This window comes from Pseudophryne corroboree, chromosome 3, assembly GCF_028390025.1.
Source record: "Pseudophryne corroboree isolate aPseCor3 chromosome 3, aPseCor3.hap2, whole genome shotgun sequence".
Taxonomy (NCBI): domain Eukaryota; kingdom Metazoa; phylum Chordata; class Amphibia; order Anura; family Myobatrachidae; genus Pseudophryne; species Pseudophryne corroboree.
In genome coordinates this window covers 77,836,653-77,852,480 of record NC_086446.1, presented here as the reverse complement: position 1 = coordinate 77,852,480, position 15,828 = coordinate 77,836,653, and the positions used below count along the sequence as shown (strand labels likewise).

At 45.0% G+C, this 15,828-nt stretch overlaps 2 protein-coding genes across 6 annotated transcripts in view; one reads left to right on the top strand and one right to left on the bottom strand.

Moving 5' to 3' along the window:
* The window catches only part of LOC135054803 (gastrula zinc finger protein XlCGF17.1-like), a 41,067-nt gene extending 31,111 nt beyond the window's left edge, over nucleotides 1-9,956 (top strand). For 3 of the 5 annotated variants that reach the window (XM_063958152.1, XM_063958151.1, XM_063958154.1), the window contains 3 exons: nucleotides 4,412-4,509; nucleotides 4,598-4,703; nucleotides 6,306-9,953. In XM_063958152.1, coding sequence (XP_063814222.1) covers nucleotides 4,412-4,509; nucleotides 4,598-4,703; nucleotides 6,306-7,198 — 1,097 coding nt within the window. In that variant the 3' untranslated portion in view covers nucleotides 7,199-9,953. Of the gene's footprint in view, nucleotides 1-4,411; nucleotides 4,510-4,597; nucleotides 4,704-6,305 lie in introns of all 5 variants that reach the window. The other 2 variants (XM_063958155.1, XM_063958156.1) reach the window with 2 other exon arrangements.
* Nucleotides 1-15,828, bottom strand: part of LOC135057181 (zinc finger protein 850-like) — a 129,310-nt gene that overhangs the window by 43,287 nt on the left and 70,195 nt on the right. The window lies entirely within an intron of this gene.

The following is a 15,828-nucleotide window of genomic DNA, read 5'->3' as shown; positions in this document are numbered from 1 at the left end:
TGAGGAAGGACCAGCGTCTCTACAGCTCTTGGAGAGAAAATGGCGCTGATGTGAGCTGTGAGGGCTAAGCCCCACCCCTTGAATGGCGCGCTACAGCCCCGCTATTTTCTTAAATATTTATACTGGCGGGGGTCCGTAATTAGTGCCTTGGCACTTAAATCACTCTCTGCCAGTCTGATATGAGGTCTATATGCTGCCCAGGGCGCCCACCCTCCCCGCGCCCTGCACCCTGTAGTGCCGCTGTGTGTGGAGTATGGCGCGCAGCTTGCGATCGCTGTGTGGTACCTCAAAGCCGTCACTGAAGTCTTCTGATCTTCTTCTACTCACCTGTCTTCTGGCTCTGCAAGGGGGGTGACGGTGGGCTCTGGGAATGAACCCCTAGGCGTACCTAGTGTTCCAAACCCTCAGGAGCTAATGGTGTCCTGTAGCCAAAGAAGCAGAGCCTTTAACTCACAGAAGTAGGTCTGACTTCTCTCCCCTAAGTCCCACGAAGCAGGGATCCTGTTGCCAGCAGGTCTCCCTGAAAATAAGAAACCTAACATAAGTCTTTTCAGAGAAACTCAGTAGAGCTCCTCAGAGTGCATCCAGTCTGCCTGGGCACAGATCTAAACTGGAGTCTGGAGGAGGGGCATAGAGGGAGGAGCCAGTTCACACCCATTCAAAGTCTTAAAGTGCCCATGTCTCCTGCGGATCCCGTCTATACCCCATGGTTCTTGATGTGACCGCAGCATCCTCTAGGACGTATGAGAAAGAGATTTAACAACGATAAGGTTTTTTACAAGTTTTAACATATCAATTTTTGTTAAAACTTAACACAAGGATGTTACCTTTTAGAAAATAAGGATGTAATAGCAAAGTGTGCAGGGCAAGCCAAGTCCACCACCGTTTTGTAAAGGAAACCTACTTGATAATTCCAGGGCCGGTGCAAGGTTTCAAGTCGCCCTAGGCAAAGCTGCCCTGTCGTTCGCAATGCTGCCCTGTCATTCTCAATGCTGCCCCTCCCTTCCACCAACACCCTCCACCCTGCCCCTTGTAAACACATACACATCCACTTCATCCCCCTAGTAGTATACAGTCCCAAGTCAGACTGAAGCTGGGAAAAGACGCGCATGCAAGCTTCCAGACACCTGACTGTTCAAAAAGATTATAGTATAAATATCTCTCCCATACAAAGAGAAACCTACATGGCAGCTGTGAGAGACACAGGTGTAGAGGTGCATAAAGGTTCCTTAGACCCCATCACTAATCACACTGTATTATAGCTGCAATTAGCGTTACCATTATTGCAATTACAGATTTCTGGAGGGGGTGATTGCATAAAAACCACAGTTACAGTATAGCCATTTCTTTTCTAAAATTTCAGGCCTTTGCATACACCTTTATATTTATTTATTTATTAACAGTTTCTTATATAGTGCAGCAAATTCCGCTGCGTTTTACAACTGGACACAATTAGAAGACTGGGTAAAAACAAAGTCATAGAGGTAGAAGGGACCTGTTCGCAAGCTTACAATCTATAGGGAAATAGCACCTATCCTTGTGTATACATGCCTATCTATTGCATAGTTGTCCACCAGATTGTAAAGGTTTTTGGTGGGCTGCATGATATCACATCACAGCAGAAATGAACCAGGGTCAGGAGGAAGGGAGAGTGAAGAAAGAAAATATGTGGGGGATGTGTGTGGACTGTACTGTGGGGAGTGTGGACTGTACTGTGGGGATATAATTGGATAGTAGAGCTATGAAGGTAATGTGAGTGGTTCCGGAATTTGATAAGCTTGTCTGAATAGGTGAGATTTCAGGGAACGCTTGAAGGTTTGGAGACTAGAGGAGAGTCTTATTGTATGTGGTAGGGTATTCCACAGAGTGGGTGCAGCCCGAAGAAAGTCCTGTAATCGTGCATGGGAGCAAGTAATGAGTGTGGATGAGAGACGCAGATCTTGTGAAGAGCGAAGAGATATTTTGAGAACAGCGAAGAGATGTACTTTGGTGTAGTATGGTTAATAGCCTTGTGTGTGAGTAAAAGTATTTTATATTGAATGCGGTAGAATACCGGTAGCCAATGGAGGGACTGACAGAGTGGATCTGCAGACAATGAACGTCTGGCGAGGAATATTAACCTCGCAGCTGCATTCAGAATGGATTTTAATGGTGAGAGCCATCAGATGCCACTGCCTGCTCTATTTATGTAATCAGACTGCTCTACTTGTACCATTTATGTCATCGGACCCATTCGTATGCCACGTGTCATTACACTCCAAATGCCGCTGGTGTCACCATAGCACTTAACACAGCTCTTATAGTATGTGTCATCAGACCCCTCCACATGCCACTTATGTAGTGTTCCAGCTAGAATGCGGGCAGGGCGCAGAGGTGCCGAGGCAGTGCGCATAGGCCCAAAATGGGGGCACGGCTGGTGGCGTCACTATTTGTGGAGGTGCAGCCCCCTCAACGCCACTAATGGGGGCGTGCCCCAGCTGACTGCATCATTAATAGGGGCATGCCCAGCACCTATGGAGATGCTAGGCTTCCCCCAAAATCTCCCTTTTATGTGAATAGATGCTGTGCGTTTGCGGCGGCAGCAATCAGGCTGTTTTAGCAGGGCGCTGGTAATGGGGTGTGGCGCATTTTGCCCTTTTAACAGCCTAGCGTGAACACTATTATGTGTCATCACAGCTCTCCACATGCTCCTTATGTGTCATCAGACACCTCCACAGACCGTTCAATCTCCTATATGCCCATGAACATTTTGCTGCTGGAGCCAATATACTTTCCTCCGCCAGCAAGGCCGACCTTTACTGGAGCACACTGACTAATCTGTGACATCCGCACATTACTCAGAGGAGGTTACATGACACACACACAGGTCCTCCTGTCACCCGGTGACAATCTCGCTTCTGCTCCCAGTCCCAGAAGGGAACAAGCAACATGCTGCCACAATGATGTGGAAGGCGTAGGTGGAGATAGCGGTATATTATACTTCGCCTGGTAGCTCCACAGTAAAGTCAATACAGCATAAAAGGTGCAGATGTAATATACCACGTTAGTGTTACGAAGAACAAAATCAGCACTCAGAGAATTAGTAATAATAATAAAAAAAATGTTTTTCAAACATTACAATACAGCATTAATGTACAGTATGATACAGCATATTGCATAGCTGAGGCTGACACTTTAGGAGGGCTGAGAGTACTTTCATCACGACCTCTTAAAAACTACTGGAAGAAGACACATACTGTATGCAGTTTCAGCAGTAGGGATGTACAGTAGTAAAGATGCAGGGACCAACATGTGTTCCATTCCTTCTACTCTCCAGATCCCTACCTGCCCCATGTGTTATGCACACTTTGTGTTTGGGAGGGAGCACTTAGCCTCCAGCACTGCAGTAGCAGAGTGCTGAGAGTGGCACACGTGTTAGCTAAACTCAGGAAATAAAAGTACTGTATATAATTATAGATGCTGCACTTTTGGGTGTTTACATAGGAACACAGAACATTAGGCTACTTACTTACCACCAAACAGGACACAGCCTCTCTCACTCTAGTCTCAGCGTGCTGCTTGTCACAGCACATGACAGCAGCTCCTTGTCTGTCTCATCTAGGGGGCGGAGCTACAGTGCCTGACTGGTAGCGAGTGAAGAGAAAGAAGGAAACAGCAGGGGATGGCCGCTGACGCGCTGGCAGTGTACAGTAAGAGCACAACACAACGCACAAGTGGTTAGTCCAGGCCCCCGAGAGCAGTGGAAAGCAGAGACTGTCTCTGGTAAGACCTGCTGCAGCTGTCCCCGCCATCATATGAAGGATCTGTCTCCATCAGAAACAACCTTCACTCTTGTGGGGGGCGCCCTCTGGTGGCCGGCGCTCTAGGCAGCTGCCTAAAGCTGCCTAATGGAAGCGCCGGCTCTGGATAATTCAGCTTAACTCTTGGTGTTAGGAGCCGGTGTTCTATTTTCTGAAAACCTATGAGAAAGCTATAATGTAACTTGGCAACCTGTGTTGAAAACTCAAAATATACACAGCTACAGATTGTTATACAGTGTCACATGTGGTACGTTTTTTTCCAATTTTCTAGGAATGATCCATTGTATGGTGGTCGCTAAGATGCACTCTTTATCGTATGTCGGTCACTAAGATGCTCTACATATTGTATGTCAGTTACTATAATGCTCGCAGCATTGAATACTAGCCAGATTTAAGAATGCTGTATTTGCAAATTACTTTTTAACATGTCTATTAGATATTTAGTTAGCTATAGAAAACCGCACCTCAAATACACAGATGCACTTAGATGATTTTAGTCTCTCACATTCTCACACTGTAGCCTTGTGGTGGAAAAGCCTGGCCACAAAGATAAACACATCATCTAATAATCACATATAAATATGTACTCAGTCACTGTGTGTCTCCTACAGGTGGACCCAGTAACAGAGATTCCCCAGAGAGATGTCCCCATCCTCTTTATTCCCAAGAGTGTACAGAGGAGAATCACAGAACCCCACAGGAGGATCAGGTAGGTGGGATTTAGGCTCTCACCAAATATCATAGTCACATCACAAATTACATTAGTAAAGTGTTATTGTTTTTTTGTGGTTGTTTAGGATCTAACTGATATTAAGGTAGAAATCATAGAGGGAGAAGAAGAGGCGTATGTGAGGGGTGACCAGCAGTGTAAGGAGGAGGAAATCCCTACAGATATCAGCACAGGTGAGTAATAATCACTTATTACAGAGAGTCATATATTCTCCTTGTTCTGTCACTACAGCAGTCTCTTCTCCTACACCCTCCTCTGTCAGTACAGACTAATGAGGACCATGTATCTGCCCAGTGGGAGAATCAGGAGCCATCAGCCCCTATTATACTCCTGCTCTCCCCCTCACATCATGTCACTATGTGTTACCAGCCCAGAGATCTGACCAGTCTCCTCTCCACACTCTCTGGTGTATCTCATACATCAGGAGCCATCAGCCCCTATTATATTCCTGCTCTCCCCCTCACATCATGTCACTGTGTGTTACCAGCCCAGAGATCTGACCAGTCTCCTCCCCACACTCTCTGGTATATCTCATACATCAGGAGCCATCAGCCCCTATTATATTCCTGCTCTCCTCCTCACATCATGTCACTGAGTGTTACCAGCCCAGAGATCTGACCAGTCTCCTCCCCACACTCTGGTGTATCTCATACATCAGGAGACATCAGCCCCTATTATACTCCTGTTCTCCCCCTCACATCATGTCACTGTGTGTTACCAGCCCAGAGATCTGACAAGTCTCCTCCCCACACTCTCTGGTATATCTCATACATCAGGAGCCATCAGCCCCTATTATACTCCTGCTCTCCCCCTCACATCATGTCACTGTGTGTTACTAGCCCAGAGATCTGACCAGTCTCCTCCCCACACTCTCTGGTATATCTCATACATCAGGAGCTATCAGCCCCTATTATACTCCTGCTCTCCCCCTCACATCATGTCACTGTGTGTTACTAGCCCAGAGATCTGATCAGTCTCCTCCCCACACGCTCTGGTGTATCTCATACATCAGGAGCCATCAGCCCCTATTATACTCCTGCTCTCCCCCTCACATCATGTCACTGTGTGTTACCAGCCCAGAGATCTGACCAGTCTCCTCCCAACACGCTCTGGTGTATCTCATACATCAGGAGCCATCAGCCCCTATTATACTCCTGCTCTCCTCCTCACATCATGTCACTGTGTGTTACCAGCCCAAAGATCTGACCAGTTTCCTCACCACACTCTCTGGTATATCTCATACATCAGGAGCCATCAGCCCCTATTATACTCCTGCTCTCTCTCCCTCACATCATGTCACTGTGTGTTACCAGCCCAAAGCTCTGACCAGTTTCCTCACCACACTCTCTGGTGTATCTCGTACATCAGGAGCCATCAATCCCTATTATACTCCTGCTCTCCCCCTCACACCATGTCACTGTTTGTTACCAGCCCAGTGATATGACCAGTCTCCTCCCCGCACTCTCTGGTGTATCTCATACATCAGGAGCCATCAATCCCTATTATACTCCTGCTCTCCCCCTCACATCATGTCACTGTGTGTTACCAGCCCAGATATCTAACCAATTCACACACACACCTTTTCCACTTGTAGGCACACAGACTCTTATAATAGCCCTACAGAAACTCACAGTATAAGGTAGTAAATCTGGCTTCTGTGGTGGTCTGCTACTACAGCCACTTTGTGTCAGAATCAGCCACTAATTGTATAATAATGTGTTCCTCAGTCTATATACAAGATATCTATTTCTATACAAATATTTTATTTCCAACAGATGGACGCACAAGCAGGAATAGCTTGGAGGGACATTTCATTATGTATCCAGATTGTAAAATAGAAGACAATAACACTACACAAGATTTCACAGGCGTAAATCCTTTGACCTTAAATACATGGCCAGTACTTCACAGAGCAGATGCATCACCTGGTCATTCTCATCATGAGGAATGTTCTGGTAATTCGGACATTGTTCCACATAATACAGGTCATAGAGGTGATACAATCTTTCAGTGTTCTGAATGTAGCAAATGTTTTTTATATCAGTATATCTTGGTGAGACATCAGAGAACCCACACAGGGGTCAAGCCATTTCCGTGTTGTCTTTGCGGGAAATCATTTAAAGAGAAATCACAACTTGTTGCACATGAGAGAACTCACACGGGTGAGAAGCCGTTTCCATGTTCTGAGTGTGGGAAATGTTTTAGACTAAAATCCCAGTTTATTAGACATCAAAGAAATCACACAGGTGAGAAACTGTTTCCATGTTCTGAGTGTGAGAAATGTTTTCCAGAGAAGTCGTACCTTGTGAAACATCAGAGAATACACACTGGGGAGAAGCCCTTTTCTTGTTCTGTGTGTGGGAAATGTTTTACACTCAAGTCAGATGTTGTTATTCATGAGAGAACTCACACAGGTGAGAAGCCGTTTCCATGCTCTGAGTGTGGGAAATGTTTTACACACAAACCAGGTCTTGTTAGACATCAGTCAGTTCACACAGGGGAGAAGCCTTTTTCATGTTCTGCGTGTGGGAAATGTTTTTCCCGGAATTCAGGACTTGTTAGACATCAGAGAACTCACACAGGTGAGAAACCATTTCCGTGTTCTGCGTGTGGAAAATGTTTTACACGGAAATCACATCTTGTTACACACCAGCGACTTCACTCATGATCGACAATCAACAGGGAGCAGCTCTACTCTGAATATCCTTTTATTAATGTAAATGATTGAATTAGGTATGACTATATGAATAAGTTTATGCTCAATGGTATACTGAAATCACAGAGACAATCGCCAGCCACACAGTAAATGAACACGTTATAATTGAATTCTCACCTACAAGTATAGGTGGAATAAGGGAAGTATTGCACATAACATTGCAGGATGCCTTCTACTGCAGTTGAAGCTCCTGGGCTGCTCACACTTGGCATCAGCAGAGAATGGACAGACGTAGGGCCGGACAGATAACACTGAGATGTAAACAGAGACAATGCGGGCAGCTAAAGATCAGAGTTGGGGTCACTGGAGACCAGATGCAGCCACAGACACCAAGGTGAAAACAGACAGCACAGCTGTTACAGCAGAGCACTGGGTATTCAGGAGACCTTTTTGTGGCTTATCGCATTTTGCCCATACTGGCAGGATTGCTTGCCACTATGTGCTCTGTGCAATGGCGGAGTCCTTGGCAGTCTGTCTGCACAATAGATCCCACCATGTTTGCGAGATCTCGTGCATGTGCATTGGCGCCGACCAGGAGGAAAGACACAGCGCATCAGCACTAGTCTGGTGTGCTATGGGTCTTGCAGGGATCGTCTGCGGGGTGACCTTTATCTCCCCAAGTCTGGTGGCCGAGATGTTAATACATCTCAGCGTTATTGCTTCCTGCTTTGCCTTGATAGGATGTGAAGCAGGAGGAGGTATAGAGGCAGAATTAGTGCTACTATAATGCATCTCCCTGTAAGCCACAGAACTGACTGAGCATAAGCCTGAATTCAGACTGGTATGTCATGAGATTTTGGAAAGGATACGGATACATGCATTTACACCTAGGAATACATGTGAGCACAGAAGCAATGGCAACACAAGGAAACAGGAGCGTATGTTACACTTTCTGATTTTGGGCCTCCTGACGTCTCATCGTTCTTCGGGGCCCGTTTCAGCTGAGGTGCGAATTCGCAACAGTGGGCAATTATCGAATGATTGCGCAGGCGCGTCACCAAACAGCGACAGGATGTTGAAAAAATGTATGGTCGCAAGGTGATTGACAGGAAGCGGACGTTTGGAGGGGGGGGGGGGGTAACTGCCTGTTTTCTGGGAGTGTCAGGAAAAACACAGGCGTTCCCAAGCATTTTCAAGGCTGGTATGTGACGTCTGCTAAGGCCCCGATCAGCCTGTTTGTATCGCACTGTAGGAGTAAGTCCTGGACTACACACAGACTGCACAGTATGGAAAAATCATTAGTTGGTGAGTGAGTTGCTAACGGATTTGCAGATGTCTGCTGCCTGCCGATGCATCCGCACACTTGTACGAGGCGGGTTTTCACTCTCCCTGGGCGGCGACTATCTGATAGCAGACTACTGCAAATTTGCAGGACAGCAATCAGGTCTGAATTAGGCCCTTCAGCCATACACTGCCAAAGAGCATCCATCTCCTGGTGCTTAGGGCCTGGTGGGAGGATAAGTTCTGTAGAAGCTGGATTATAGATGCTGATTCTACTTACCCTCTGACAAACCTGTCCTGTTCCACGATCCGGTGTGAGAATTGCCAGATAGTACCCGGCAGACAACTGTAGGGATTGTCCTGTGGCTTTTAGGCGTCTGATGCTATTATAAAGGAGTTGGTGTTTTTTTGTTTGAACATGCTTCTCTGTACATTTGCATTGGCCGTCTTTATACGACAGATGAGCAAATGTTTGTCTGTTACGTATGTGGCCCGTGTCCACTTATTTCATTGTCATGCAACTCGGTAAACTTTTGCTCTGAAATATATTACTGTTAATAATCCTATTCAAAGTAAAAACTTTCTATAAAACCTTCTTTGCCTGGTTATTATTGTTGTTTGACAATGTGCTTTGTGTGTTATATCTATTGTCTTGAATTGCAGGGGTGACTTCATTATACTTGTATTCATTTCTTTAAATTTGTGATGTAAATTTAATATAATTATTTTTTTCAATAAGAGGTGATTAGGCATTAGAATTGCTTTGTGTGGTCTTTCCTATAGCACCTGCCTTTTTCATAAAGTAGTGAAATTTGGGGACAAAGCCAAAGAAAGTTGGGACTGGCAACATTTTTTAAATATCTGCGGTCAGGGCAGGCAGCAGACAAGTTCAATCAGTACATGGTCAGGGCAAGCAGCAGACCAGGCAATTCTAGATAACAGGCCAAGGTCAAGAGAAAGGAAAATCAGGAACAATAGTTCAATTTGTCACTGTAACAAGTAGTACAACTACCACAGGATTGAAGGCAAAGTGGCTATTTAACCAAACATGAATCAATGGGCTATGAACTGAAACCCAGTACCCTAGAGTTAATGCACTCTATGGCACCTGGTGATTGCAGTTTATCCTGAGAGACTGCACTATAGGCTGGACCATTAGCCAGAAGATCTATTACATCATGAACCAGGAAGCTAGCGGACGTTGCTTATAAATGACTTTGACTGTGGCAATGTCAAGCTAACCTTCCAATCCGATCGCAGACTTCTGGTGGGACCATATTATAGCCATTTTTATATTTTTATATTCCAGAATTATTCCAGAATATTTTTATATTTTTAATGCCAGAAAATGATTCATCATGGATGACTGTAGTGTTGTACATACTTTACTTGTTAATAAATTCCAGGATACTTTTTAGGACTTTACTCACAATGTACTGTACCTAAAGCACACAACCCTATCTCAGAAAAGCCATAATAAGCAGATCCTGTAGTTGGTCTTCTGTTTTTAGCCACAAAAGACACTTTATCTGGAGAATGTTCTGATTAATAAAGAATATATCAACTGTAGCTACATAAAGTACACTTGTGTCTATTTCCTAAGAAACAGGTGGTGGAAGAAATTCAATACCCTTAACTTGTATGTGATGAGGGCTACCAAGGCCAATCCTTGGTGGAACCATTAGGAGTCACCTTCCAGTATACAAGTAAGACAGAACTTTCAATCCTGCTAACCTTACTACTGCTCTGGTGAAATAGCGCGACATATATCTGTGTATATAATATATAAATATATATACACGGTTGTCACATTATTATGACCACCAGCTAATAGCCAGAGTAACCATCGTGTGCAGTACAGACAGCAGCTAAACGTTCGCTGATCTGTTGTTTTAGACAAGGGGTGGGGATCCTTTCTTCTGACTAGGGCTATTTGGATTATTTTAACATCATTTGAAAGTAGGCGTGGCATAACGCCCACATTAGTGCTCCTTACACATAATGGACTCATTAATAACTGCTCACACATACTGGCCCAGTATAGTGCCAGTTACACATACTGCCCCAGTGTAGTGCCAGTTACACATACTGCCCCAGTGTAGTGCCAGTTACACATACTGCCCCAGTATAGTGCCAGTTACACATACTGCCCCAGAATAGTGCCAGTTACACATACTGCCCCAGTATAGTGCCAGTTACACATACTGCCCCAGTATAGTGCCAGTTACACATAATGCCCCAGTATAGTGCCAGTTACACATAATGCCCCAGTATAGTGCCAGCAGGGCACTCACCACCCCTACAGTACTAGTCCCATCCAGACTCCTGCACAACACTGGTCCATGTTCTGGATCCGCTGTGCACTGCAGCACAGTCATTTCTCCTGCCTGCGGTGATGTGAGGCAGCTTTGGAGAGAGATCTCCATTGACGTCTCTGGAGAGAGATCTCCAGAGACGTCTCTTACGCACTGCATCATGGGAGATGTAGTTTCCTTACACTGTATATGTATACAGTGCACAGTGTAAGAAAACTACTTCTCCCATGATGCCGTGCGCTGTGGATGGCTCTACACACTCTGCAGCTGCCTTGGCAGGGATGTGGGCCGGACAGAATGCTTCTGCGAGCCGTATAAGACCCACAGGCTGGAGGTTCCCCACCTGTTTTCGACACACGTCTGGGAGCCCCATGTTCATTTTGATGGTGAGCTGCTCCGCTGTAGGACCCAGATTTTGTTATAATACAGGTGGAGCAGACTAATTATTAAGTTAGTGCTTAGGGAAAAAGTAAGTAGGTAAAGTAATTATTATAACTTTTTATAAACCAAACCGGTCTCTAGCAGCATGAAAGCATAATATGCCACACTATAAAAGAGCAGACTTATTCTGTCCTAAACATTTGCAGAAACAGCATTTATGGTCATAAGAGGTCCCTGGAGTTGTCTGTTATACACATGGTTACCAGGATCATATTGGACTTTGGTGAGAACCGGATGTGTAAGCCCATGTAGTGCTCATACCAGGATTATATACATCTTTATACTACCTTGGAGTATTATTTTCTGTGAATTCTGCCTAGAATTGGGTTATGGATCAATGACCACTATTGGTCGACATAGTGAAAAGGTCAACATGAGATTTTATAAAGTTTTTGGTGTCGTTTTTTGCGTAACATGACCAAGAACCCCAATTAGTGAACCACATCCTCTTGCATGGCTCACTTCACATGTTACTATACCCAATCGTAGTCTATGTGGATGGTAAAGTACTGTATGAAAAAGGTAAAAATAAAAAAATTGCAAAAAAAGGCATGTTGACCTTTTCATGTGTCGACTATTTTACTGTGTCAACCTTTTCCCCATGTCGACCAATAGTAGTTGACCCATTGGCTTTCGACCTAAGTACTGTCGACTTACCATCCAGATACCCTAGGATTGGGACCTAAGCAGGATCTTGTACAAGTGTTTTATTGACTGATGCATTGTTTTGCCACTGCTATCCTCCTCCCAGGCAAAGACCTTCCTTACTCCATTATTTGAATACTGTTCTCTTCTACCGCTTCAAATGAGAAGTTTATATCATTAACATCCACTAACTAGTGCGGGTTTACAATCCACTTGCCTTTAGTTCGGCTCCTGTGTGCTGATGGTAATAATTGAGATCTAAGAATACAGGGGGTCATTCCGAGTTGATTGCTCGCTAGCAGTTTTTAGCAGCCGTGCAAACGCTATGCCGCCGCCCACTGGGAGTGTATTTTAGCTTAGCAGAAGTGCCAATGGTTGTATCGCAGAGCGGCTACTAATTTTTTTTGTGTAGTTTCAGAGTAGCTCAAAACCTACTCAGCACTTGCGATCACTTCAGACTGTTCAGTTACAGACTTGACATCACAAACCCGCCCAGCCACGCCTGCGTTTTTCCTGGCACGCCTGCGTTTTTCCGCGCACTCCCTGAAAACGGTCAGTTGCCACACAGAAACGCCCACTTCATGTCAATCACTCTGCGGCAAGCAGTGCGACTGAAATGCATCCCTAGACCCTGTGCAAAACTACATCGTTCCTTGTGCCCGTACGACGCGCATACGCATTGCGCTGCATACGCATGCGCAGAACTGCCGTTTTTTTTAGCCTGATCGCTGCGCTGCGAACAAATGCAGCTAGCGATCACCTCTGAATGACCCCCACAGTACGGGTTCGTAGTTAAAGAATATTGTGGCAGATGTATTAAGCCTGGAGAAGTATAAAGCAATGATACTGTAAGTGCAAGGTGATAATAATTTACATATCCCTTCTCCAGGTTAATACATCTGCCCCATTATGTATTTTCACAGCGCTTGCTGCTGCTACACATTCATTTTCAGGAACATTTCAGTTAACCGCCGGGCTTACTGCGCTGCTGAGATACCGGATTTATTGCCTGACGGTATTCAGTCACTAGCCAATTTCCTCATGGGTTAAGTGCCCAAAGATATGGAATGCTTTCACATGGTAAGACCCAGAGGGTGCACTTAATGTAAATATTTCCTCGCAGCTCTGCTGGCCCCACCTGTGTTTGTTTGATTGCACCTGGAAAGCTTTTTGTTAGGGGGCATGGCCACGCCTCCCTGGATTTGTCCACACCCCCTCAGTACCTGGGCCTTTTTTTAAGAGAAATCTACATATCAGATTACAGTCATTAAATTAATATTTTTAGACAACTTTGGGGTCCGGGGTTTAGGGAAATGTTTATGTGTTACAAAGATCAAAGCATCTCCCATTTTAAATCCAGGGATTAGAATCAACTGCCGTCACCGCATTGGTGCATTTTGGATAGGTACCCAAAGTGTTAAGCTAAATTTGGACTATTCTTCAATTTTGGCTGCAAAAGAAAATTTTAAGTCTGTTAAGAAACGGCACTGAGTGCCAATTTACCCAGTGCAGCGGTGTGTTACGATGGAATGGAGTTCTTCATACATTCATACAGGATTCAGAGTTGCTTGCACGTCTTCGAGCAGTGACCCCTGTACACCTGCGGTTGAGACTCATAGAAAGCACACAGCAGGTCTCGCCTATAAGAGCCATTTTTCCCATAAGACTTTATGCGTCTACCAGTACTGGGATGCCCGCCAGGACTTACGCCACTGGCGGTAGTATGAGCTCAACCCCTGGGTGACCTGAATCAAAGCCGGCAGGAACTGAACCCTAAGACAACTAAGTGGGCAGCAGAGATGAATGGGGAGAAGGGAAGTCAAACAATGGCTATGTAGCTATAATTAAAGTACTGAGAGGATAATGGACTGCCAAGCCAGGGAGAGAGGTTAATACTAAGGAGAATAAACACAAATTGCACCCTTAATTGGGGATAACCTCCGGGCTGGGAGGAACAGAACTATTACTAACGGCTAGTACAAGACTAAGGGTATATAATGCAGCAAGATAATACCATGGAAGGCTGATACGGAGCTGAGGCTGGACACCAGAGCTGACACTGTAGCTGAGTTCTGAGAGGCAGATGAGAATTCTGCAGATGGATACTGGAACACGAGACGAGGGCTCCCCAGCAAACAGGAACTATGACCAGCACTAGATGAGGGGCAGACCAGGAAGATAAAGGAAGTCTGGCCAATCACTGCTAGAGCCCAGACCAGCTGCCCTTAATTAGAGTGTTGAGAGGCAGATGAGAATTCTGCAGACGGAGATTGGAACACAGAGACTAGGGCTCCTGCAGCAACCAGGAACTATGACCAGCACTAGATGAGGGGCAGACCAGGAAGATAAAGGAAGCCTGGCCAATCACTGCTAGAGCCCAGCCCCCCTTAATTGAAAACTGCTGCACGAACACAGAGCTCAGCACAACCCCTTTCGCCAGCGTCCCTGGTTGCTAGGGAGCCGGCAGATAAGGAACTAGCCGCGTCCCACATTACCAGGGGAGCGGCAGTCTGGGAGAGGCAGAAGTTCGGAGCAACGTGTGGTCACCTAGCAACAACCAGGCGCCGGAAGCCGCACGCCACGGCTGTAATACGGTGTTTAACTTGGCAGTCTCCAGTCGGCTTGTGTGGGTAGGTTCATAGGGATATACATGCTGCTACGTCCTAGCCATAAAAGGCCCAGCTGCATGTGGTCATGACATTGCATCACAAATGAAATCACAAGCCTATTTAAGAAAGGTTCCGGCCACTATTAATTAGACTCAGCCTCTTACCCCTGCCAACGCAAATCCTGTTCTAACAATCCTATCCACCCAAAAACGTTATAAAGCCAGAGGCTTGGAAAAATTGTAGATGCAGCTAAACATCTAAACCAGGGTCCAGAAACAACTTCTGTCATCCCAGTGATACAATTTGGATAGGTACCTAAAGTTTAAAGATGAATTTGGGATGTTCTTGAAATTGCAACTTTTCTGAGAATCCTAAAGTAGCCTTGCAAGTAGTTTTCCCGGTTTTAAAATAGACGTTTTGGCGTTTGACAATTTTCCTAGCCCTGGACCCTCTTTTATAGCTGAAAATGACAGAATACCCAATATTCTACTGTAAAATGTATCACTGTAGTGACAAGTTGATTCGGGACCCTGTTTTAAAATAGAAGATGATTTGGTCTTTGTTGAATATAAAAATATCCCTAACCCCAGAACCATCCATATTGGCTGAAAATTAAAATATCAAAGCAACCCCAAATTCTGCTTTAAACTTTAGGTACCTATCCTAAATATATCACTGTGGTGACATAAATTGATTATGGTCCCGGGATTAAAATGGAAGTGATTTGATCTTTGTAGCATATATAAATTTCGCTAAATCCTGGACCCTCAATTTTTGCAAAAACAACCTTCATCGCCGGATGCATCAAAGAGGCTGGCACTTATACATCTGCCAATTCGCCAGCATACTGTATCTACTGGAGACTGGTAACATTTTATTTTAACCAATCCTTGATAACATTTGGGGGGATACAGTATGCCACAGTTAATGGGCTTCCGAGGGGCTATGACTTTGCAGGGGACTTTAACTCCAGTGAATTACTATTGGTCCACAGACCGTACATGTTCTAAGCATGCATGTTTAAACATTGTTTCATGTATTACCATAGACTACTAATTTAGATACTAAAATATTTTTATTTAATGAGATCTGGTCCAAATGACTACTCTTTGAATTTGAGCAACATTTTATATTTACATCAGTTTTAGCATGGCCAAATAGCAAAACTGATGCAGGGCAAGCTGGGATGTGTAGTTCAACAACAGCTGGAGTGTCAAGGTTAACCATCACTGTCCTAGAGGATGCTGTAGTCCACATTCGTACCATGGGGATGTACCAAAGCTCCCAGAACGGGAGGGAGAGCGCGGAGGCTCCTGCAGAACCGATTGACCAAACTTTAGGTCCCCAGAGG